The sequence below is a fragment of the Toxorhynchites rutilus genome, chromosome 2 (assembly GCF_029784135.1).
Source record: "Toxorhynchites rutilus septentrionalis strain SRP chromosome 2, ASM2978413v1, whole genome shotgun sequence".
Classification (NCBI taxonomy): Eukaryota; Metazoa; Arthropoda; class Insecta; order Diptera; family Culicidae; genus Toxorhynchites; species Toxorhynchites rutilus.
In genome coordinates, this window is record NC_073745.1 from 146,672,014 (window position 1) to 146,699,144 (window position 27,131).

General features: G+C 38.1%; 1 protein-coding gene across 9 annotated transcripts in view; it reads left to right on the forward strand.

Moving 5' to 3' along the window:
• The window catches only part of LOC129764376 (guanine nucleotide-binding protein G(s) subunit alpha), a 56,558-nt gene extending 30,955 nt beyond the window's left edge, over nt 1-25,603 (forward strand). For 6 of the 9 annotated variants that reach the window (XM_055763374.1, XM_055763372.1, XM_055763376.1 and 3 more), the window contains 10 exons: nt 4,789-5,443; nt 5,591-5,752; nt 10,568-10,664; nt 10,749-10,869; nt 10,987-11,115; nt 11,182-11,361; nt 11,419-11,543; nt 11,602-11,675; nt 11,738-11,884; nt 17,541-25,603. In XM_055763374.1, coding sequence (XP_055619349.1) covers nt 5,327-5,443; nt 5,591-5,752; nt 10,568-10,664; nt 10,749-10,869; nt 10,987-11,115; nt 11,182-11,361; nt 11,419-11,543; nt 11,602-11,675; nt 11,738-11,884 — 1,152 coding nt within the window. In that variant the 5' untranslated portion in view covers nt 4,789-5,326 and the 3' untranslated portion in view covers nt 17,541-25,603. Of the gene's footprint in view, nt 1-4,191; nt 4,364-4,788; nt 5,444-5,590; nt 5,753-10,567; nt 10,665-10,748; nt 10,870-10,986; nt 11,116-11,181; nt 11,362-11,418; nt 11,544-11,601; nt 11,676-11,737; nt 11,885-11,954; nt 12,102-17,540 lie in introns of those variants that run through there. The other 3 variants (XR_008741127.1, XR_008741128.1, XM_055763377.1) reach the window with 3 other exon arrangements.
• Nucleotides 25,604-27,131: the final 1,528 nt, after the last annotated feature.

Sequence of the window (27,131 nt, forward strand, 5' to 3'; positions counted from 1 at the left end):
GCCCATGTGCTTCATTTTGTTGATAACAGTAATATGCGGAACAGTGTCGAATGCCTTCGAGAAATCAATGTACACCGACGTAACGTAATGTACGACGATGATGTGATGATATAACACATGAGGTTAGTCGTGGTACTCCGATGTTTCATGAATCCATGCTGGCTATCGGAGATGATCAAAAATGACACGTTATACAACACCTTGTGTACTAACTTTCCGAAGACCTTGCTCAAACAACTCAGTATTGATATTCCACGATAATTGCTGACATAAACACAGTTTCCGGGATTTATGGATCGGAACAATACAGGCACGTTTCCATGCAGCCGGGAATGATCGGTCGCGCAGAGAGCGATTGAATATAAGAGCGATGCTTCCCAAAAAATACTCTCTTTTCGTTAGATAGAATGCGTTAAAAAACAACTTTGTGGGAGATATTTATTCTTTAGACAAAAACTGTCTTCGACAAAGTTGTAACATATGATAGAGCGCTCATTTTATGTTATCAAAAATAGGATGACCAAAATTGTCGATGAAATAAAAAAAAATCTAACTTTCTTATCTTTATAGATAGAGATAAATATAGCTCGACAATATTGTAGCCTCAGTTGTTTTGAGCAACTTTGTAGAACAAAGCTTTTTTCTATATTTTAATATAATCGATTTAGCGCTATTTTTCTAAGTTGCTTTAGGGTGACCATGAAAAAACGGGTTCCTTGCTCTAACTTGTATATTTCAAATTCTACATCAAAACTGTCTTCGTACGACTTTCAGAGCTCATCAAGACCAACATTTTGTGATGCAGAACTTGTCAATATCTTAACACTAAAGCTACCGATGTTTCATGTATATCTATTCCTACCACAGCGGGTCAAGTGACCCTTCATGAATGGTTAGTGAACAATGACTCGATTTATATAGTTTTGTTGAGAAACGTAACATACCATATTTCTCCTGTATATTTCGACATTTTTAGGATAAGAATTATTAGCAAAATAATGAAATTACAATTTTTTATACGAAAAATAGCACTGTAGCTTGGAATGGTTACTGTTAGCTCGCTCGGATAGTCAGCAATACAATTAATCATTCACTATTCATTCACAAATACAACAAAATGTATAAAGCAATAGCAAAAATGTGTAATGCAATTGTTTTGTATCACAACCACACATACAAATCTTTCTGATATCATAATAATGTTTGCACGGGTCAAATGACCAGTTGCGATAGTTAGGACAGATTACTCATAAGCATCAGTAAAAAACAACAAGAGAGGAAATAACACTGATAAATACATTCCATGTATGTTTGAAGAAAAGTAGTGTAGGCAAATTATGTTGTGACAATGTTATTTGCAAGAAAATTTAGACTAAAAGCTTAAAATTAGTCATTTGACCCCTCGTGGTAGGTTGAGTGTCAATCCTACTCAAAGTTATTATTGGTTTTTTACCCAAAAACTCATGATTCCAATTTTAATTTACTCAAACACACGAAATAACATAGTTTTGGAAATCACACATCATGTAGAGTGAAATATGCCTTTTTTTAATGTCGCCAATAAACTTTGTTTATGTTTGCCCCAGAAAAAATTGCAAACAATTGAAGAGATCGTATTTTTTTGGGAAAAAATATCAATAACTTTGAGTGGAATTGAGATATTGACAAGTTCTTCTAAGCTTCAGAAGTCTTTCGAAGACAGTTTTTAGGAAGGATTTGAATCATAAAAGTTAGAGCAAAAAACTACAACATTGTCGAACTATGTTAACCTCTATATATGAAGATAAGAAAGTTACATTGTTTATTCCATCGACAACCCTATTTTGGATAACATAAAAATGAGCGCTCTTGTTATATGTAACATGTTTGTCGAAGATAGTTTTTGTCTAGAGCAGGGGTTTTCGCATTTTTTTTATGGCAGAGCACTTTTTATAGCAAAAACATTTGACGGAGCACCTGCATTTTTCAATAAATAAAACAAATCATATTTGCATCGACATTACCCAACAAGAAACAATTCTAGTTCAGTTATACATCCCAGTTACACAACATCTGACCCAGAGTGAACAAGATGAATCACTATACGCCCAGTGAAATTAAATTAAATATTGTTTTTTTCAAGGAGGGTTTTCAAGTGGGAGCATTTGCTATAACTTCGCGGAGCACTTATTTCCCGCGGAGCACCATTTGAAAACCCCTGGTCTAGAGAATAACTATCGAGCTCTAAATGCTAATTTTCACTTAAAGGCACCTCCTGGACCATTGTGCAGTTTATGTAGACATATCATATCAAGACATATCAAACATTGATCAACATATAACATAAATCAAACATTCATTTATCTTCCTTGTCCACATGATTTGTTATTTTCAAAGGCCTGCCAATGGTAGCAAATTTGTGAAGTTTCATGACATTTCGTTTATTTATTCACAAACTACGAGGTATGGCTATTAAACAACGAGACTGGTCACGAAAAAGGGTTATATTTTAAAAATTACGGTACAACGATATGCTTCCCTTATATATACTCCCTTTGGCTCCTCACACACCTTTCCATACGTTTTTTCCATTGTTCGAAGCAGTGCTGAAACTCTTCTTTTGTGATGGCGTTCAAAAGCCGCGTCGCTTTTTCTTTCGCCTCTTCTACGCACTGAAATCGGGTAACTTTCAACACGGATTTGATCTTGAGGAATAGAAAAAAGTCGCATGGGGCTAGATCTGGCGAGTACGGGGCATGTTAGAGCACTGGAATACCCTTATCGGGTATTTCGTGTTTTCGTACGTTTATAGCAGACACTTCAAGCTACCGAACGCACTATTCATTTTCCTCCACCCCTCTAGGGCGCCCTCCAGGCGCGCAGTCTAGTTATTTAATAGCCATACCTTGTTTAAGTGTCACTACTTGAGTATTCGTATAGAAAATGGAAAAAGAGGAATATCGTATTTTGATTAAATGTTGTTTTTTGATGAGAAATACTCCTGAACAATCAATGCAGTGGTTGACCAAATTTTATTCCAATATTGCTCCTTCGAGAATCGGTGGTTTAGTGAATTAAAAATGGGCCGTACAAGCACCGAAGATGCACCTCGCTCTGGAAGGCCAAAAGAAGCTACGAATCCAGAAACCGTAAAAGAAGTGCATCGACTCGTTTTGAACGATCGTAAAGTGAAGTTACGCGAGTTAGCTGAGGCCGTATGCATTCCAAGAGAACGAGTGGGATACATTTTGTACATGAGAAAGCTATCCGCAAGATGAGTGCTGCGTTTGCTGACCGTCGATCAAAAACAACGGCACGTTGATGATTAAACAGCCGGTTTGGCGTTGTTGAAGCGTAATCGAGTGGACTTCGTTCGACGTTTTGTGACGATGGATGAAACGTGGATCCATTACCACACTCCTGAGTCCAATAGGCAGTCTGCAAAGTGGCACTGAGGCATATTTCGAAGACTTAGACGTTTCGTACTACAGAAAGGGAATCGAAATGTTGCAAACTCGCTATACCAAGTGTATTGCCCTCGAAGGAAAATATGTTGAGGAATAAATACAGCTTTGCCCAAAAAACTTTTTTTTTAATCCCGGGACTTTTCAATCCATGTAGTACTTGCAGGTACATCATTGTATGGTGATTTTGAACGTTGAGTGTTTTGATTTGCGTATGATTTATTTAGAAATTGATTCGATTCAGTCAAACACATTTTCCCAGCTGCTAAAAAAATAGATGCTCTTGTGAGCCACTCCACACATACGATCGTAAAGCTCACCGGGGGTCGTAGACATCCGATCTTTCCAAAGGTTAATCGTATTGAAGCTAAAACACGCTTGAATCAAGCTTTGGTAATCGTATCTTGTTATTATTCTTGGAAGAATAATTCAAGTTACAATGTTAAGGGACCAACAGATTCAATTGTTAATGCATGAGTTAAAGTTTATCTAAGCAAAATGAATAAGTAAATAAGTTAAATTTCCAATATTCATTTCAGTTATCAAACCCATGAAGCTATGTGTATCATTATCATCTCTCATCTAAGCTGAGGAACGCTGCTGAGGCGGATCTTTCCATCGATAGGAACATTCATGAAGAATGCAATTGATAATTGTATGTTCAATAGAGCTTCCTCACGTCTAATTATTTCTCGTTAAAGTGTACTGCGTTTGCCGCACATCCGTCTGGGCGAGTAGGATACGAAGTGTGGGGAAATGCCACTGTATGTTGATGCTCATTACACTGGAAACTGTCTCGAAAACGGTTGTACAGTTCACTGAGGAACTATCTACACTGAAAGTTCAATTTTACGAGCAGCTAGACGCCCGGTGGGGGCATTCCGTTATTCTAATATTCGTTATCATTCGAAATTACAGAAGTGAGTTCCGCGGATCGAAAGAAATTGTGGAAGAAATCGTTTCACAAATGGGCTGAAATTTCTCACATTACATCATACAAAAATTAATTCGTTTGAACTTGATGTGTATCTAGATTTGTTACAGTGCAGAAATGAGAGTCGATGGGAACATGTGGATTTCGTGTATGTGGTTTGTGGCAAGTGTGATAGATTCATAGAGTGGCAGGTGTGGGCACCATGTGATCATACATACAAGTCACAACCACTAACGCGCCCGCTGCTAAAAATAGCTTAGAAGCGTGCATTCGGGTGATGTGATTGAATTGCTAAACATGTATAATTAAACCGATTAGATTTAAGTGCACCATCCAGTCGAAGATTAATTAGGGAAATCGTTGTATCGGCAATAATGGAACACAAAAATTCTGTTTTCTTCCATCACGCAGGTATTTTGAACGACGACGGCGGAGAACAACAACAGTAGCAGTTACAACGAAGGCGGGAGAAACCACAACGTGCGTGTGTGGTGTGCTCACTCGTGACCCTGTGTGCCCGAAAAGTTGTCTGTAGGTGTATGTATCCAGGACTGCACAGTGTGTAGTCTAGCACGCCACACGCGGTCAACTGTGTGTGCGTGTTTGCATGTGTGTCAAACATAAAGTAATAGTGAAAAAGTGTGTATATGAGTGTTCGAAGATCATTGTGTGTTCATAAACATATACAAAAGTTTTACACGGGATCTCTAGCATAACTAAGGCAACAATAATAATTAAAGAGTGCAGTGAGAACTAGAAATTTCGCACGAAACCAAGAGCACGACAAAAAATAAAACGACGGGTGGAATCATTGAGTTGGGAAAGACGGATTCTGTAAAACAATCGCACCACAGCTAGACTGGCTCGGAACGGTGAAGCACGGGGGGCAGAGTCTCCCGATACGTCACCGGAAGGCGGAGCCACCTGCTGGTGGGCCCCTTGGTCAGCGATGGGTTGCTTCGGATCTGCTGGTTCAAAACAGTCGGACTCGAATAGTTCCGAGGACACAAAAAGCCAGAAACGACGGAGCGATGCCATCACGCGACAGCTACAGAAAGATAAACAGGTAGGTATCGATTGGTAAACATTGTACATAATTACTGATTTATACTGATACAACTCAGCCGTCACTGTTAGTACATAAACCACTAATTTTTTATTTACTTTCTTTCTCGTCCTTTTTTTCTACATTCGGGCCTGGCCTGACTTGTAGGTTTACAGAGCCACACATAGACTGTTACTGTTGGGCGCCGGTGAATCGGGCAAATCAACAATAGTGAAACAAATGAGAATATTGCATGTTAACGGATTTTCCGACACAGAAAGGAAACAGAAAATAGAGGATATCAAAAAGAACATCAGAGATGCCATATTGGTATGTATACTCAGTGTTGAAAAAAATCATCTTCACTAAGCTAAAATGCATAGATTTTCAGGCTAGGTTGCATCGAAAACCTATATATTCCAAACGAAAATCAAAATTACAGATCCAGACAACCAGTGAATATGAGCAAATGAACTTTTGTTCTTCAATATGTTTTGAAGTTTATTGTTCCACCCAGTGTCATTTTCATCTTGATTATTCAAAATTCCAGGATTGAATTTCATTTTAGCCAAATGAATATCAGCTGTTGTTTACTTTTAACCTGATGCAGCTGTGTGCTGTTGGTTTTTATTTATGCCGTTGTTACCGTCTCGCAAAAAAAAATCCTGCGCGATTTCTTGCAAAGTTCGTTTTATCGAACTCTGGCGTTTTTTTCTCTAAATGGTTCTGCTTATTTTTTTTATTTTTGAATTTTTACTCAAAATTAATGCCAGAACGAATATCGCAATTTGTTGCTTTTGATATACAAAGTATAAATAACAGCGAAGTTATAAACCCAAGGCAATGCCGCATTCATTCATTATAGCAAATTTGTTCACGCATCAGCGATATGAACAAAATGAACTCGTTTGTTATTGTCATGAATATAATGAGGACAGTCTGTTTCAAGCTGAAAAAAGTCATAAAATCATATTCGTTACTCGTGGATATTTGTTGATATTCTACGACACTGTGTATAATTGTTTATTAGCTGCCTTAAAAATTCTTTGACGAATAATTCGAATTTAATTTGTGACATCGTGACATTAATTCGTGAGTTCTTGATTCTTGACAGTACTATAAAATCTCAAACGATACATTTTCCTGGTGATTTGTTTCGCAGACGTCTTCCTAACCTGTGGTGGAACCAATGCTCAAATCTCTATAAACAGGAATCAAAATGATTCCTGTTTTTTAAGGATTGACGTAAATAAGGCTAAAAGGAAAGATTATTAGCGTCATTTCTTGAATGGGCATTCCCGAGAGATTTGTTTGAGCACTTTGTGGAGCATTGCTAGACAAATGAGAAATTCAATTCACTCAAATGACTCAGATGAATATTCAGAAAGGTAGATCTTTCACTTCACCACGAAGATATGTCAAAATATGCCCCCGATCATTTTAAGGAGACGTCATCTGAGAATGTTGAGACTCTGTTCAGTAGGGATCAATTTACTCTTGCTCTTTCAAGCAACAACTCGGTTCCAGAGTCAGATAGGATCAAATTCAACTTATTGAAGAACCTACCTGATAATGTGGAGAAATTCTTGATCAAATTGTCCAATACTTTCCTTAAGCAGGACGTTGTTCCATATGAGTGACGACAAGTTAAAGTTATTGCCATTCTTAAACCGGGTAAACACGCTTTTGATTAAAAATCTTATAGATCAATTAATGCAAGTAGTGGCCTCTTGCATTCGAATTACTATCTATAATAGTAATCTAACAGTCTCCTCTCACCTTCGCAGTTCGGGTTTAGCTAATGACTGTTTTGCGCTATTTTCATTAGAAGTTGAATATCATGTGTGGTGTGCAGCAAATAGTATCGATGTTCCTAGATATTTAAGGAGCGCTTCATTCAGTTTCTCTTGAAGTTTCTTTGGTCAAAATGATTTTCCCGAAAATGAAATAGCTTTCTGTTTGACTTGATGTGTTCTTATATTATGGTTCTTTGTCAGTATTGTGGATTAGCTATATGGATCATTCCAATGTTCAGTCCATTACTTCACAACCTTTACAATACTACATATTGATATTAGTTTATCGGGAAACTGTGTTTTAGGACAGTTTGCAGATTCGATCGTAGAATTCTGCAGAGTCCGCAGAGCACGATTCCCCGCTAAGATGCGTTCTCGGATCTCCTTGCTGATATCGTAGCGTATCAGCGTTATCAGTGTTATCTCCGAAGTATACGAACTTGTTCACACCTCCAGTTCTGTTCGCGCCACGCGCAGCGAGCGCAAAACGTGTTCTGACATGTCAGGACGATATAAATTGAAACCTCCATTTGTCTACAATACACATTTTCCGATCATCACCCGAAGCAATTATTGTCTATTCCATTCCATCGCATCACCTAGTCACGTGCGAGAGCGAGATGAATGTAGCAGCAACATAACAACGAACAGCACCCGATCGAGCCGAGCGAAGCCGACAGGACAAAAACCCCACCAACTTTCTGACAAATGCAAAGGGAACGCAGAACAGATCATCCATCTTTGCCAGTTTTTTCCTTACCATCAACGTGGAAGTGACTTACCAAGTGATGCGTAATTAGTGAAATAAAGAGAAAATTTGGACTATAACCTCTTGTGTTTTTAACTTCCACAGTGTGCTTAGCCAGAACCATTCCAACCGCAGTTAGCCCGGTTTATGCGCTAACAAGTTCGTTGCCGTCTACAATAACGGAACCTGGGAAACGTAGGTTTTCGTTTTTGGACGTTTGGCCTATTCTTATCATGTAATCGATTTTTGCCGTATTCATCTCCGGGCCAATCAGCTACACCCTAGTTTTTAGTGTAGTATACGTTTCCGCCACCATTCTGAAGTTGCGCGCAATCACGTCGATGTCGTCGACGAAGCCAAGCAGAAAACGACCCTTGTGAAAATCGTGTCTCGTGGGTATAATACCCTCATGATAGACCATCACAATTATACTTCTGACATTTTTGCAGAGTTTGTCGGAGTGTAAATATCTGATCCGTGGCACGAGCGCCCATGATTTCCGCCCGGGATTACCCTCGAACTCTTTGGCCAAGGGTTATAGACGGCGGGTGAATATCTAGTATAGTAGTTTACAGGCGGTGTAGATAAGCGTGACGCTGTGGTAGTTGCTGCAGTCTAACTTATCGCTCTTTTTGGTATGTCGGACACACAATACCCTGCATAATCGGCCGATGGTTTCACTCGATTATCCCTAAGGTTAGCCTCAAACCATGGTTCAAAAGTCTGGACTTGAGTCGGGACTTTATTCGCACCTCCTCCCAACTCATGTCCAATCACTGTTCGTTAGATGCGCTGTTATTTCGTATAAATCTTGCCATCAACAATCTCTGCGTTCGTGGTAAAGGTTACCATGTTGCATGTTGTTTGGTCGTGCAAGATGTAGCTTGTAGCCAGATTGAGTTTAGAAAACTCTTTTCGGGCCCGAGGGAAACAACCCAATGTACCGGTGCGGGTTGTGTTGGCTCGGTTAGACCTTGATTACATGTCCCAAAACTATCGATCTACATGTGTAATCATCAGTATTGTCCAAACATTCTTATGTCCCTTCCTTTCCCTGATTAAAAAAAAATGTCACCCTACTAACCTCGAGTCGTCTGCAAGTAATCAATTCCCCATCCTATTAACCGTAGGATAAGCAAAATTGTAAATATGCTTTAAAACTAAAATTAGGTATAGAATTAGGCTCATTCGTACTTACGTAACTGAGCCTGTACAAATAAACGATATATATTAAAAAAATACCCTGCATCTAATCTTGTGGCGCCCTCTCATCATCCCATATCTATATCACCCCTCGCCAGCTTCTCATCTGGCAAGTGGTCCATGCCAGTGGCCCGGTGAATTTTCATTTTCATTATCCATCGTGGCCGCCACTCTGGTAGAAAGTGGCATCCCATCTCCTGCTTCTCATCAGTCTTCCCGTCCAACAAAGTTCCTACAGTGCTACAACTTCAAAATTGCGAGGCTTTAGCTCGTCGTCTACCATTACTTGCGAAATTTAGCGATATACAGTTCCACGCCCGAGTTTTCAATTAGTGTCCATTCTCCATCGCTTAGATCTTTGACGATTATCGTCAGTCGTATTAATCAATTGTGGATTGTTCGTGGTAGGATGTTTTCGGTAGGCTGCCTTACCAGAGGACGCTATGGCGTGGTACCCAAATTAAGTAACGCTTTAAAGGATTCCGGAAAAATGGAGCCATCCGACCAGTGGCGTAGTGTAACACCCGGGGTGAATGTCTTGAGTGTTACACTTTACGATGAACTGTAACCGATCTAAAACAGTCTAATGATTGACATCGTCCAGGTTAATTCCAGCGGGTTTCAAAGGTCTACGGGATCTTGGAATTTCTAGCAAAGGCACGCATTCCGGAACTTCGTCGTAGAAGTATGACAGTTTATCAAATCGACGTTTTCAGCTCACTGTCAGATGCATGTGTCGAGCTTGAAACGCTTAAAATATTTCGGCTTCTTTATACGATTTAGATCGCTCTTGTAATTCCCGATGAAAACGACCAATGTACTCCGACATTTCCTCCTCCATTATATTCTTATAAGGAATTCTCTTTTCAGTAGCAAATTCGTAATTGTTGGATTTTAATAAAGACTTCAAAATGTTGTTTTCGACTAGACTTTCCGTTCCAACAGCAAGAAAACGTACCATTGCGATGAGTCTGGTCACAACGTTATCCAGAGATAATCCTTCGATTTGCAAGTAGTTCTGCGCTAGATCTACTGCACATAGTACATCTTACGTCAAATGAGTACACTTGAGTCAAAAATTCCCAAATGCTATGGAAAACTCATATTTCCACCAACCCAAACGGAATACGAACATTCATTCGAATCAAAAATACTCATGTTTTGTCATTTGTCGATTTCATTTGAAATTGGTCAACAGCTACAATTTTTAAATTACATCAGGAAAGAGCCACAATTAGTTATTAATAATTACTACTGTTCAACATTATGTTCTTATACCACATTAGGTTAGTCGTTCGAAACAGTGCAATGACGAAAAATGCATTCACTTGATACACGATTACTGTCAATGTAAACTATTGAATAAATAATCATAAAACCGTATGTTATCATTTACAGACAATTACCGGTGCAATGAGCACACTCACACCTCCTATTCCATTAGAAAAACCAGAAAACCAAGCCAGAGTAGACTACATCCAAGATTACGCATCAGGTAAGCAAACATACAAAACAACAACACACAAGCGACCGTAATTGAATCATTACTAAACACTCATTTCCACTTCTCTCTCGATAGGTCCTGACTTCAATTATCCACCAGAGTTCTATGAGAACACAGAAGAATTATGGAAAGATCGCGGTGTTCAGCAGACCTACGAGCGATCGAATGAATACCAATTAATTGATTGTGCTAAATAGTGAGTGATCTCGAATCGACAGAGCACGGCAGTATCTGTTGCAGCGGAATGCTGTCTTGCCCCTTCGGGAAGCGCACGAGAACCATAACTAATCAATTTTCATTCATTTTCTTTTAGTTTTCTGGATCGTGTTAGTGAAATCAAACAGCCTAATTATACTCCAACCGAGCAGGATATACTGAGATGTCGTGTCTTAACATCGGGTATATTCGAAACTAGGTTTCAAGTTGATAAGGTTAACTTTCAGTACGTTTTTCTTCGATGCCGTTACTGTTGCACAATGTTAAAGATAACCAATTTCTCCGATTCTAGCATGTTCGATGTTGGTGGTCAGAGAGACGAACGACGTAAATGGATTCAGTGTTTTAACGACGTCACCGCTATTATTTTCGTGACAGCGTGCTCTAGCTATAATATGGTTCTGCGGGAGGATCCAACGCAGAATCGGTTGAGGGAGTCACTAGAGCTGTTCAAAAGTATTTGGAATAATAGGTAAGTTGAGCGGGATGAAAATCATTAAATGGAATGAGCTGACGGTTCATATTTCAGATGGTTACGAACAATATCAGTCATTTTGTTTTTAAATAAGCAAGACTTGCTAGCGGAGAAAATTAAAGCCGGCAAAAGCAAACTTTCCGAATACTTCAGTGAGTTCAATCGTTACCAGACACCCGGTAAGTTCAGCTTCGGCTATCTTGCTCGCGATATTGTGATCGAACATTTTTATTTCAGCTGACGCTGTTTGCGAGATGGGTGAAGATCCAGAAGTAATTAGGGCGAAATATTTCATCAGAGATGAATTTTTGGTAAGCTAATTTTTTGGTTGGACATCGGATAAAATACATAATAATCGTCTTATCTATTTTAGCGTATATCGACAGCCAGTGGTGATGGCAAACATTACTGCTATCCGCACTTTACCTGTGCGGTAGACACGGAAAACATCAAAAGAGTTTTCAACGATTGCCGAGACATCATACAGAGAATGCATCTGCGGCAATACGAGCTGTTATAGGTAGGATTCGAAGTTGCTAAATTTGAAATTTGAATACCGTTAAAAATTTGCTCATTGGCTTTGACGATAGAACTGGGAGACTACATTCCTATGTATTGTATTGTATGCCATGTAGGGAATGAGTATGCCCTACATTCGATCGGTCTATATATGGTCAACAGATATTTATGGTATCATTCGGACTGGATGTTAAGAAGACACTTTTTGCTTCACTTTGGTGAGTGCTTTTATCGTTCGATCGGTTGCTTATCTTCTGAAGTTAAGGGATACTAACGTCGCTGTCGAATGCATTGTTAGTCCTAATGATTTGCAACTGTGCAAACAAGCTTAACCAAGTCTTTCCATCACGCACGAATGTCTGGGGTTGCACGGATAACTTTAACTGGTTTGTAACTCATTCTAATAGCGAAAGGATGTGCGCAAGGATGACAGCTGCTCGGAGATGCCATAAGAACTAATTCCCCGACTACGTTTTTACTGCATCGTATGAACATTTCAGTGTACATTTATTTTTTATAGTCAACTAGAATCGAGGACATACATCATGACCAAAAAAGCTACTTTGTATAATCATCTGACCTGTTTCGTATATCCTGGCTCATGTTTTTGAATGCATGTGGCATTTCCGACAGAATGCAAGTTAGAACGTTAGCGCCATTAAAGAGTGATATCGTTGCCACCTCTGATCATGGTTTGTCCAGTTTTAGAAATCATTATTTTTGAATGAAAAAAATTGAATTTAAAAGTAGATGTTGCATTTTTCATTGCTTGAGTTAACTGTCATCATATTGATCCATTCATAATTTAGGCTTTCTTTAGAATATTGCCTTTTCTTGGGCATTTTAAAAGTGTTCACCTCAACACACTCAACACAGAGAAACTTTGTTTCTGCTATGCGCGAAGGACACCAAAAACAAACTGCAGCGCGCCAAGCGGTTGCCATAGAAATCATATGGACAAAACAACATTAGTGAATCGGACAACTCATGGACAAACCATGATCACATTTTCGACTGGACAAACCAAAATCATTCACCTTATTTAGACGGTACAGATTTCGCTACAATTTTTGAGAGAAAAAGTACGATTGAAAAAGATTTTTAACCCTCTCAATACAGATGAATATTTGGCAACACAGCTGGGATGTCCTTACGTGAGGAGCAAACCACTTGACTTAATATCGTACTAATTTCGCTTCATCAATCTGGGAGTTTGTGGACTCAATATATTCTGCATTGACAGGATATCCATCGATTCTGCAACTTTTCTTTTCCTCCGGGCGTGAACGTGAAGCCGAAGCGTAAAGAGCTTCCTAGTAGGGAATATGTGAAGTGCTCCACAGCCCACACAACTTTTGCGCTGTTTTTGTGTGTACTTCTTTTTTGGTTGTTGTCAGAGCTGTCGATACAAAATAAACGCGAATAGAACGTGGTCATCTCGCGCCGTCACTAACTAAACCAAACACGAGCATCCCGATTCCTTATCATTCAACACAATCGAGGTTGTCCCGATCCGCTACTAATTGAACCAAGTGCGGTCGTCAGTTGGGCCCGGAGCGGTCGTCTCGATCTGCTGTCAATTGTGTCAAATGTGGTCGTCTCGATCCGCTATTAATTTCGCTTAACGTGGTCGTCTCGATCCGCTACTAATTTGGCCAAGTGCGGTCGTCTCAATCCGCTACTAAATTAGCCAAATGCGGTCGTCTTGATCCGCTACTAATTTGGCTTAACGCGTTTCGTCTCGCTACTAATTTGGCCTAGTGTGATCGTTCCGATTTCCTCGTCTTCGATTTATAATCATACAAACTGAAGTTCAGACTGTGTCTCTAATCCTAATTTTAAAAGAAGTTTTCGTCATATCGAGTTCATGATCAGAACTAACTGCATTATATGCTCATAGGCGTACAGAGTATTCCATTTGTAGCTGGTTCTGTGGTTCTGTGACTGGTTCTTAAAAAACTGCGAATAACTATGAGGCCTTTTCCTTCATAACAAAATAATGTTCTATTGGTAACCCTAAATTGGCCAATGCATTGCTAACTGAATCTTGATCGGATAATTAGTTACACTTTTCACTCGTTTTGTGTACAACTTGCAGCAGGAATTTGTTCCACGAGAATCTCTATGTTTTACGGGTGCTTTGGTATTACCATCTATGCGTAAAGCTGGAGGGGCCAAAACATCTGATTAGAGGGATGTACGTATTTTTTATCATCAATGATCTTAAGGGTGTGCACTAGAGATGAAACGGGTATCCGGTAACTATCCGGTATATTTGCTATCCGGTCGAATACCGAATATTAGAAAAAAAGACGGATGGGTAATGTCGGGGACATAACCGGAGTGACGTAGGACTATACAAAGGGGACAGCTTTTGTTAAATATATATTTTAAATATATTGTATTCCCATCGATATTCCCATCTTGTTCGGTTAAACCATTCCCATCGATATTCCCATCTTGTTCGGTTAAACCTTCCTGTTTAGCTATTGCGTTTGTCACTCGCCACAGCTTTCACAGTTGGAAAATTTCTTCCCATCCAGCTTGTGACATATTGTTCAGTAAATTACATTTAATGTGACGTGCCGGAGAAATACTTTGCCACTCACTGAAACTAATTGTTGCCTTGATGAGCGCCGAACCGAAGCTGCTCTGTTCTTGATGCGGGTTTTCTGATTGTCGTGAACAGCTTTGCAAGCCAACTCGAGCACTCCGACGGCCGAAACTCTATAATCGCTGTTAGGTATACTGGTGCTCCGGCACCAATCCGTTCGGTCTAGTTACCCTTGCGGAGCAATCAGTGAATGCGACCAACAGGGAACTGGAGACCTGCACGGTTCGAGTGAGACTTTGCCTTTCCCTTAACTTGTCCTCCTTTGTTACGTCCACGATGCCGATGCCGTACAACCACACGGGTTTACGGTTTGAAAGAAAATAAGATATTTTTTTGGGGTCCGCGTGTTTTATACTCTAGCGGTACACACTCACAGGATAGAGACAAATCGGCAGACTCAGCCAGAGGGGCGAGTCCAACGAGACGAACGAATGAGCGTTAAAAGGGAGCGATGGCAAAAAAATACATTCATTACGATTTGTTCGCTCGTTGGATTCACATGCAGGCTAAAAAGGGTCCTTTTCAGGATCACAAAATTATCTTCAATCTAAAGAGTTTATTGTTTTGTTGTCACTCGATATCCCCATCTTGTTCGGCTAAACCTTCCTGTTTAGCGATTTGTTGCCACTCGCCACAGCTTTCACAATTGGAAAATTTCTTCCCATCCAGCTTTGTGACATGTTGTACAGTAAATTACATTCAATGCGACGTGCCGAAGCGCCACTCAGTGTCGCATTGGAGGCGATTTTAACCTGTAATTGAACATTTGTGATGACAGTGGTACAGTGTCGACTTTCAATGTGGGGTCATAATTTGGATCTCTATGTTTACAAAAATGTCCAACTAAATAAGTCGCATTACATGTCCATCCAATTAGCTAAATGTCGAACTAATTGTAAATTACTGTACTTTCAATCTGGAAACAATTTAAGAATTGGTGAAAATTGAATAATCTGGACAGTCCCCAACTATTAATAAGCTCAGAACAACTGCCAAATTCACATACTCATCAGATCCTGGCAAACAAATTATGAAAAAATCAATTTGTGTTTTATTATTATTTTGGATAATGTTTTAGAAAGCATTGAACTGTATTTCGTAAACTCTTTTTTGAAAGGTTTAATGGCCCTGAAAAGCGCCTTGTTTTATGGAATGGTTCCAATTTAGAAAACTTAGTACTCGTGGTTTTGAAAAAAACCATTTCGAACGCCCTCGATGCCGCCTTGTTCTGGATTTGCCACCAAAGCAGTTTGTATAAAGAACAAACTTTTTTCTTCTGCTACCTGATGCCGTTTTGCGATTGCGTTTGCCACTCGCCACTCGCTGCAACTGCCTGTTGTCTTGATGTCCACCGAACCGAATGTGTTCTGTTCCGAATGCGGGTTTTCTTATCGTCGCGAGCAGCTTTGCCAGCTAACTCGATCACTTCGGCGGCCGAAACTATATAACGCCGGCTAGGTGGACTGGTGCACTGGTACTAACGCGCTCGGCCTAGCTACCCTTGCGGGGAACTCCAGATCAACACGGTTCGAGCGGGATTTTGCCTTTCCCTTCACTTTTCCTCCTTTACCATGTCCAGACATGGCTGCTTGGGTTGGTTTGTTGATGTGTTGTGATGCGAACCGATGTGGTGTACGGTTTGAATGAGAATGATCGTTACGGCAGCGGAGCGGGGATTTTTAAGCTGACTGGCTGGCTCGAGAATTACGCATGTGTGAGACTGCGACCAATGTTTCGTTCATTTTTTTCTTTTTCCTTTCCAATCGTGCTTCATTCTATTTCGCTGCTGCTCTGGTTGCCCGTTTTGGTCGGTACGATTTGAGGAGCACAAAATGGACCAATCAAAAATGGGCACATAGTGCATTTTGACAATGCTTGATATTTCACAATTATTCAATTATTTATCTCAAGAAAAATGAAATGTTATTCGTTATGATAGATGCGTAGATATATTTCCTATCAATTGATGCAAAAACCTTTGCGATCTATTGAGGAATGCTCGAGTTATAAGCGTTCCAAATCTTGCATTTTTTCCTACTTGTTCAGTGCCTAGATTTCCATTTCACCCCCAATATCTTCCGGTTAGACGTAGTCCTACGTCAAAACAAATAGTTTCTCATTAATACAAGATAAATCACATTTTCATTGTTCATTGTTTCATTGTTTCACTGTTCATTGATTGATCGACCCCGTTGAATTTACCTTTTACTAAAAAAATCCTAGTACTTCTACCAAAACTCATCATTATAATATCAGATTATTTTCAGACACAATTCTCGTTCAAGATTTTCCAACCACTTGCAAATAACATATTTCTCCGTTACATGGAATATATGTTTGATACAGAAAATATAATAGAATAAAGACAGACCTCTCCCCTTAGGTGGGGGAGTAGTGTATATTCACCATAGAAACGTTTCGTGCGCCCTAAAATCTTCACATGTCAAATTTGGCTCCATTTATTGCACTCTAAAACCTGCCTAATTTGGTTGCAATTGCTTGATTAATTCTCGAGTAATGTAGAAATTTGTGTTTCATTTGTATGGCAGCCCCCCCTTAGGGAGGGGGAGGTGTCTCAAACTATCACGAATCACGTTACAGAAAAAAACTGTTCAATATTTCTTGCAGAAAACTTGAAACTCTGTTGGGGGATATTCATTATATATGGATAATTCAATCACAGTTTATTATTTTTATGTAAAAATGTGTTTAATATCCCTAAAAGGTAATTCTTTGTTTGCTTCATGCACACATGGAGTGTCTCCCTGTTTCGCATTCGCAAAAAAGAACCGATTGTTCGGCTGCCAGATATCCGGCCATTTCGTCCCGAAACTTGCCGGATATCCGGTATCCGGTATCTGCACAAACTTCTATCCGTTTCATCACTAGTGCATACATCACTTCAAAAAGACAACAATTTGTTCTTTTTATGATTGTTTTTGTTCTATGTACTGTGTATCCCCATTTCTTAGAACAAATGCTAAGAATGATAAAATATGCTTCGTTTACTGATACGGTATCCAATTTTTTGTTCTAATTTCAGATATACTTAACGATTTCGATACAACCTTATTGTCTCATATTAGTTGTGTCTACCGCAAAAATATCAAATCTAGCCAAACTTTACTAATTTTATAATAAAAATAAATATTGATTATCATTAATCAAACAAAAAAAACGGAAACTTATACAGTCTAAACCAACAGAGAGTAAGCGGAGGAAATAAACCAGAGAGATCCAACACAACTAGACGACACGGTCAAACATCCGCACTCTCGCCATAAAGTCGTATCAAGGACCGCGGTGACAATGCCGCTCGGACAAGTGTTCAGCGTCACACTATGGTGGAGTTGGAATTGCTGGGAGGGTTAACATGCAGAAGTAGAAGAATCACTGGTAGCGCTACAAAATAAGTTTGCGGTGAAGTGGAAACACAACCCATAAATGCACACAAAAAAGTAATGTTTATGTTATGAAAAGAGTGGGATACGAACAAAATCGATTCTGTGCAAACGATACAAAGAAGCATCGTACGAAGAACAGAAATCAAGAAATGATCAATGATGAACAAAGAAAAAAAAACACACACACACACAAACACAAAATAATGAAGTAGTCGTCGTCGTTATTATTAATACAAGCAAGCAAATATGATAACAAGAAAAAAGAAAAAACTAACGTTTGATAAAATAAGAGCAAAACTAGATGGTATGTTTATATACAGAACGAAGACGAGAGAGTGAAAGAGATAGCGATGATTCACCGCCATATAAAAATGCGCCAGAAGGGGAAATACGTGCAAAGAGAAAAAAAATCGCTTTCGGCGAAAACAGATTAAAAAAACTATATGTGTTGAGTAAGCATAAATAGTGGAGCAAAAAAAATCATGTCTTTTCACACAAGTGGAGAACAGAGCAGCTGTCTAGAAAGTAGTCTGTGAAATGTTTTTAATTTTTGATTAATTTTAGTTTTGTGATGGAAGGATAGTGAATAATGATAAGCAACTTAACAATTGACGCGAACACAAACATACACACATAAACACAAACACATACACGCGTACACCTTGATAACAAACATTCACGTCGTTTAGATATGATGTAGCGAAGAAATGAGTCAAAATGATTGATGTTAACTTTAGAGAAAAACTGTTTCTGTTTAGGAGAGTGTTGCTTCTAAATTCGTCCAAAAATTATAACGCGCTGTTGTTGTAGAACTATTTTCCAGTATTTTTAATTATTGTACCATGTATGCACATTTTACTATAATAATATATTTTTGTTTTAGAAAATTTTATCTTTCTTGTTGACTTCGCTTTAAAGAGAGAGTGAGAGAGAGAATGAGAGAGAGAAAGAAAGAGAGATAAAATATGAGAGAAATGATTTATTTTTGTTTATGTATTTAATAATTTATGATGCAGAATTTTTTATGTTTATTCTGTAACATATACGTAGTCGAAAGAAAAGAAACTAACAAGACAAACAGTGAATAGAAAAATGTAGGCGAAAAGTAGGGTAAATCTCCAAACTAGTAACTCATGAAGGAGAGAAAAAAAGTGCAGAGGAAAACAATCAAGAAGAACGATTGCTTCAGATTGCCTAGTTCACACTTTCACACGATCTGAATCTCGGAACCGAAAATAAGGAAGCAAAAATACGGTAATGACACGCTGAACGCATTTCATTTTTATCGTAACGTAGAAAATTTCCATAAGGTGAAACTTTCAGTAGTATTCACGTATACCATGGTGATTATAGAGAAATAATTTTGTGGATGAACCTAGGTCGCCAAAAGCTGACCTCGTTTTAAAATTACAAAACCATATTTTTAAAACTACATCATGTATTATGTACGCAAAATTTCTAACTGAAATTATAATAACGATTCAACAGCATTGTGTCATATAGGTTCTATGTTACTCACGTGAGACAGTTCCGCTGCATTGTTTCTACTTTATTTCTGTGTTACAATATTTTTAGTTATCGGAATGTCGTCCACAGTAGTCTCGCGTCTTGACATTAAAGTCTATCCGAACTTCATAGAACTGGACAGAGGAGGCACACGTCGCAAATGTTAAACAATCACAACACACCTGAGTAGTCTAGGAAGAGTCTTAGAGAGAAAGAACACACCGAATGAAAGAAAAAGAGATGTTTATATTATACTGTTATTTATTTTAGTCCGCCTGTGCAAATTGCAGATTAATATTGAAACCGAAACAACCAACCTTTTCCTCTCTCAATTTCTCCCGAAAAGAAAAGAATAGATTCTAATTGTTAACTATTCTTTATATTTTATACTGGTAGCAAATCCTAGAAAAAAAAGGTGGAGAAGCTGCGAAGCCAATAGATAAAACACTACACACAAATGGAACGTCTAACAGATTGAATAACTAAAAGTGAACGTATATAACTAAGGCATATTCAGAGAGATATGGCAACAAAAGAACAAGGAGAGGAAATAGTCATACTTTTAGAAAACGGGAGATAGAGAAAGAGAGGTATAAAAACAGTCGCACAAATAGAAAAAAAATAAATCAAGCAGAAATGTGAAAATTGTTTTCAGTTATTTTTTTTTCTGTTGATGGGTTAAATTTTGCAGGTATTTATCATGCCCATCATTTTTCAGGTATTTATATTCCCAACGGTGCTATCGAGTAGACTTTTTCTCGTTGTTAGGTGCTTTCTATTAGAGTTTAAACATGCTTTGTAATGACATCTGGGCCACCAAAATGGGAGAAAAAACGTTCTAGAACAACGCTGTCAATAGTATTGCAACGCTGTCGCTAGAACAACGCTGTCAACGGTATTGCATTGGTGGCAAATCAAAACATTGCTTTGTTCTTTATTCGGAATTCAGCACTTTATTCGGAATTTTTTTTGCTACAGTAGTCATTCGCTAACTGGACTTTTTTTGACAGGGCGTGTGTTAACTCCCCTGCAGCTCATTTATGTATCAATAATAGGCGTCATATTTTATTTGAAGTTTTGCTTTTGCTGTTTTGCAGCCCAGTTAGCCAGTTAGTGAACGAGTACTGTGCTTTTGTAAAAGAGACTTCTGCTATAAGCTTGGGAGGATTTGCTTTCAGCGAAAAGCGTGCACAATATGTTTAGTTTAGTGTTTCAGTTACATCTAGCAATTCATACAATCCATAGCCAATCAATATTGTCGGTATACAATGTTTTTGTTCATTGTATACCGACAATATTGATTGGCTATGTTTTTGTTCATTATTTAAGCAATGTTTTTGTTCATTATTTAAGAGACTTTACGCTTCTGGGCTGGTTCGTCTCAAACATATATTGTGATTTTAGTTAATCATTGATCGTTTACATTTTTATGTGGTTTTTTCGTTGATATGCATGAGATACACAGCCCTATTCTTTATTCCGACGGATGTCCGTTTCGTTAGAAACCGATATTCCGTTCGAGTTATAATTTCGCCTTCCCTATTTCGAACGTTTTGCCCATTTAAAGTCCAAAAAAACAGATCGAACGGAATGCAAAAACAACTCGTATGGAATACAGAATGGAATTTTATCAAGTCGTTCGAAATATTTCGAATCGATCGAAATACAGAATAGGGGTGACACTCTCACCAGCTCACGTCTAGTTTCTTATGAATGAATGCATTTATATCTCACAAGTGGATACCTACCCTTAGATTCAAATTCAATCTGATGATAGAGATGATAAATGAACCGTCTAGGATCAGCTACACAGACCACGGTATGCTTGCGAGGTTCTTGTATTAAAGTCCTGTTCAATTTATAATCGGTATGCCTTCATCTGATATATTAGGTTGGGAAAAATTAATCCATTATTTTCTCGGTAGCTGGCATTAGTGATCAATATCTCGCGTAATATCGATCCTACAATTTCAAGTTGAAGCTCGTTGTAAAGGTGACATTTTACTCTAAAAAAATCTTTTGCTGTTTTTTGTTTGTTCAATTCAGTTGTTATCACCCTGTAGATAACAATGGAAGTCAAAGAGGAAATTCGGTACATTTCACACTTTTTCATAAATAAAGGTACCGATTTTCAGACAGCATCTACGCATCCAGCTGTCAACAGCGTAATAATCATTATTCGGGTACTCAAAAAATGTAAAATATATCTTCAAATATACCCTAAAAACCCAAAGTACCCGAACACTTCACTTCATTCCTAGCATTCGAAAAAAATCACGAAAATTCATTATTTTGTGACCTTTCGACAGGGGTCGCCCCTTAATGTTTAGCTTTTCGGTCCTATTTGATACTTTCGGTTAAAAGTCCGACACTTAAAACCTTCCCATTGTGAATACTTTGAACCGAGTTTGTTCGCCACATCCACGTTCCTAAGTTCAGAATTGGTTATGAAAGTCTCCTGACGTTCTGACGCATTTGACAGTGGACCGTGCATCTCCGATGTCTTCATTGAATCTTCAGGAAATAGACAAACGTTTTAGAACAGCATGGACGATGGTTTTAAACATTTTCAATTTCTCGACTCGACCATGTCAGGTATTCATAGTTTTGTAGAATTAATTCTGTTCTTTTTTTCCCCTACCAGCAATTTAAGATAACACGATTTTTTGAGAAAATTGCGCAGGATTTCAAGAAAAGACTGCAAACAAATTGCTGTTAAAGATTCCAGAACCGACTAGTGGGAGCGGCCCCGTCCTAGGTGACCATGTTTTGTTTTTGATGCCAACATGTCGAGAACAAAACAGCTGAGATGATGATGATTTGAATGCTCTTGGAAAAGAGTACAATGGAAAATAAAATCATACATATACACAGATTGAGTCTGTTTTGACTCACTCGTTAGTTTGTTTCATGCGATCCTTCTAAATTCATTCATTGAATGTTGTTGTTCATCGTGCAATCTCACGATTGTTTGCTGCATTCTTTTCGATTATTCGATTATTCATAATTATTCGAAGTAGATACAAGAGTGATTTATAATTAGGTGTGGAGAAATGAGCGAATGAACCATACTTGTTTACATTTAGTTGTCTATATATTCCATGTGAAGACATGCTTTTCAGTGAGTTTTTATTTATTATTAAGAGACAGTCGTTTCTTCGAAGCATGGCTTGACAATTTTTGAACTAAAAGATTAAATTGACCTTTTCACTCCTTCCTTTCTTTTCAGTCAGAGTCATTTACTATTGTGTGTATTCTCTACGCTTACTGAAACATCGGTTCTTTAATTTCATTCTTTTTTGTAGACGTTTTCACTTGACTTTCACTTTCACATGAAACTGCTCGAATGAGCTATATTCATTACCATTTGAACGGACTATACAGTCAATCGCAAAATTGAATGTACACATGCTATTTGATGATGCACTATTTATTTGTGCAAAATATTTTGACTACGTTTCTTCTTTTGATGCATATTAATAACACGCATATTCAACTAACTATGCGCACAAGAAAATTTCGTGAAAAGTTTTTTTGCTAATTATTTTTCCTGAAAGTTGAAAACAATCTCTATTCTAAGCATTGCAAAATTGAGTGTATACCTTAAATTTCTCCAAACAAATTAACCTTTTAAGTAAGATCTTTGCGAATTACTGTACTTTTTCCGTCAGTGGGTGATGTCAACACCAAACCACTCCTTGGGCAATGATGGTTGTTGTTTTTTGTTAATGTTTAAAAAAGTTTTTTTTATCAAATTGGCAAGTAAGAAGAAATAAATATATATTGTTACACGTGCAATGTTAATAAGTAAGACTTGTCGAGGAAAAACATTGCGGGAAATAGCAGTGGGAATACGAAGAAACCATGGACATATCCTGGGTAGTGGACGCAAACGGATCCTGTCTTCTGTCTTCTGATCTGACTTCCGAGATAGCCGGCATCATTGGAAGACCTGTCTGCGCAAACACTGTCCGTAGAGCAGTATACAGGAAAAATCGGAGAGGTCGTGTTGCCCGTAAAAAGTCTTTCATCCCAAAGGTTAATATGAAAAAAACATTACAGTTTGCTAAGGCATATGTATACAGACATAAGGAGATCTGGGAGGCACCTCCGTCTACAGTGACCAGAAATCTCACCTCGGCGTTTACAGGAAGTTCTGGATGCCAAAGGAGGGCCATACCAAATACTACAGTATTGATTTTTGTTATCTGTTAACATTTCTGAACTGATTTAAATTTTCTTTTTAAGAAGAACTTGAACTGTACACTCAATTTCGCCACGTCCTAATTGGAGATTTTTTGTTTCTACTTTTATATATGAAGTAGAAATGTGACCATTTTAATTTTTTTCTTATCTCTACATGAGAGTAAAATGGATCGATTTTACGAAGAATATAAGTCGCATTTATTATTTACTTTTTAACCCCGAAGAACTCAAAAATAACAAACCAGCACGAGGTGTATACTAACATTTGGGATTGATTATATGTCAGGTTTAGTTTCACATGTGGAAGAATGATCGCTGCTTCATTAGTTTCAGTGAATACAATTCGAACTCAAGCGGAATTCATGAGTATAATATAGCATTGTGCAGTGCATATTTATGGATGTACATCGGGAGAGACAAGTTAAAGCGTTATTGTTTTATTTCGTTTTTACTCCCTAAAGATGAAGAAATGAACATTTTTTCACTATTCTAACAATATAGAAATTATATTTTCAAGGCTCGCAGTATCGGTTTGCGTTATGTGGGAAAACAGTCTGCAATCAAAATATAAAAATACACCAACGGACAACGCTCAATAGTTATTAAAAATAAATACAACTTTAAAAGCCCTTACTCCGATTTTCGACAGTAATTATTGTCCCAGCCTGCAGGTTATGCTTAATTCGCAACATTCCTGTCGAAATGTGTGGCCGAGGTCCGACGGATCGATTGCTGTAAACGGGCCATATGAACGAAATCGAATTTCATTCTTCTTTTAAAAAGTTGAACTACAACCTACTTTCATGAGTTTTATGGGCATTTTGCTAAAATACTATGAAACCGTGATTATTTTAAACATATAAACTCAATATTCAACGCCAATAATGACGACTTAATTTTTGTTTACGAATCGAAATATGCTTCGTCTAGTACTCCATCTGATACGTATCACACTGACCGAAGAGATGCTTCGGCAAGTGACATTGTAGCTCATCGGTTATTGGGAATAAATCAGTTATAATTTTTTCGAATTTCTGACTATATTCGATTGAGCCTGACAGTGGTTTTAGTATGTGAATAAGTTTGAAAAAAATGATTACACTCTCACTTGCTGTGATATGATTCATTTCCACCAATCTAATATGACATTTTTGTTGTTTTATTGTCAGCTATCATTGAAATTAGGCGTCTTTTGAATCTCCGCGGGTTACGTATAGTCGATTTTAGATTTTTTTTTTTGCAGCGCTATGTTGGTACTCATGTCTGTTACTTATGCTGACAAATTCGGTCATTTTCAGCTGCTTTGATTGCATGTGTTTTGGCTTGTCCTCGAATTTTGCTTGGAACATAATAAATAAATGAATCTCTAAAAAATTTGTAAAAAAAAATTATAGAGATTCACAAAAAAGCACGCGTTCGCATTCCGACTTGTGGGATATGGTGACGCTACCTTGAACCGATGCAACATTTATCGGTGTTACAAAATGTTCTCAGAGGGCCGAGAAGATGAAAACGACGAAAAGCGCGCCGGATGTCCGAGCACGTCAATCACAGATGAAAACATTGATGAAGTGAAGAAAATAGTATTGGCCAACCGTCGAATTACTGTTCGAGAAGTTGCTGAAGATCTAAACATATCGATTGACTTGTGCCATTCGATTTTTACCAATTATTTGAGTAGGAGACGAGTCGCCGCGAAATTATACCAAAATGAGGGATTTTCTAGCGTGAAGGTGATAATTTCGGACGCTTTTACGAGCTCTGAACAAATAATTCATTGTTTTGTTTGTTCTTTCTATCATTATTTTATTATTTGTTTCTATATCTTTTAACAACAAGAAATAAACGGAAAACATATTAAAAATTAAAATAGTTACAAGCTGATGAAGTGAAGAAATTAAATAAAAAAAAGTTGTGTCATGGCGTACATGACTCCACGATTCTGAAAAAAAAAACCAATTGATTCTTAATCAGTTGAATTTTGGTCCGCCATGGTATGAACCAAAGCCGCTATGTACACTGATATGCAAAATAAGGTGCCCACTCCATCATTTTTCCTAGTTTTCTAATTTATTTGGTTTAATTTAAAGTCACAAACGGCAGTGTTTTGTGATATCTTATTTTTCTATTCTTTTTAAGTTCCATCCACTGTTTCGTTCGGGTTTTTTAAATTCGAATATATTTCGTTCGAGTTGTTTTCTTCCCGAACATCTTATGAGCGAAACGATCTAAATAGGGAATGGGGAGGGCATTCCAGCGATTTGACCCGACAAGACGGGAAGGAAATCTTGGTTTTCTTGGCAGTACAGTGTGGGTTGTTATGCTGCTGAAACATGAACCTGTCTTCAAGATTCTCCCGCTGGATGTTGATGTAGGATTCTGTCGCCATTATCCCGGAAATTTTCACGAAGCTTCCCACTCCACTCAAAAACACCCCAGACCATCACATTTCCTCCTCCATGCTTCTCCGTACTTTGGATGAGTTCCTTACCCGATCTACGCCACTCACGAACCTGCCTTTTGCTTAAGCAACTCGAATTCTGAATCGTCGGTCAAGAGAACTTGTCACTATGCTCATTAGCAAACTTTAGCCGGTTGGCTTTGTTTGTCTTGCTGAGAAATTGGCGCTACTGAGCAACTTTACTCTTTAACCCCTGTGCTAGAGACGAGACGACGGCGACGAACAGTTCGGCCAGAAACTGATAGGTTCTTCTTGACTTCACGCATGATCTTGGTGTTTGTTCATAAATGTGTTTAACGCTTCCTGCCTCTGCCAAGGCGATCCACCACTGATTCGAACGTTTTTAGTTTCAGAATAATTAAAACTTTGAAAAAATAAAATGAATGAGTTATCGAAAAAGATTACAGTGTGTTTACTTTAATTTGAACCAAGTTGATGATGATTAACAAAAATAATGAGGTGGGCCTTTATTTTCACTACCAGTCGAATTTGAAAATATACGTTCTGCGTAATGACAAAAGGGTCGAATTGAATAAAGTTCAGTATTCGATACATGGTTGAAATTGTACTGAATTGGCATTACGCAACGTAAACAATGATTCCGATCGGTTGAGAACTCCCATAACTCATTTAACTACATTGAGATGGCGCACGCTGGATACAGGGCCTTTTTTCTGTATTATAGTGGCCTTCAACACTTTTGACTGATTCCTCACTTTTACCTCCAATTTTGGCAGAATGTCGGGAGTGCGAATTGAAGAACTCGTGACCTTCAGTGCGAGAGGCATGAATGTTAACACTACGCCAGATCGCCTCCAACTGGGCCTTATACCCGTATACACTTCACGGTGGAAACGAAATGAACGGCACGCCATCAAACTATATTAACGATTTAGTGAAGTGTCGAAGATAATAATGGGTTTTCAGGCAGAATGAACACCTTTCAAATAGAAATTATGAATGAAAACTAACTTCTCCATACCAAATTAGGGTGAATATGAATGGAAAACTTTGTTTTCTTTATGTGGTAAAATAATTTCTTACAAAAATTGTATCT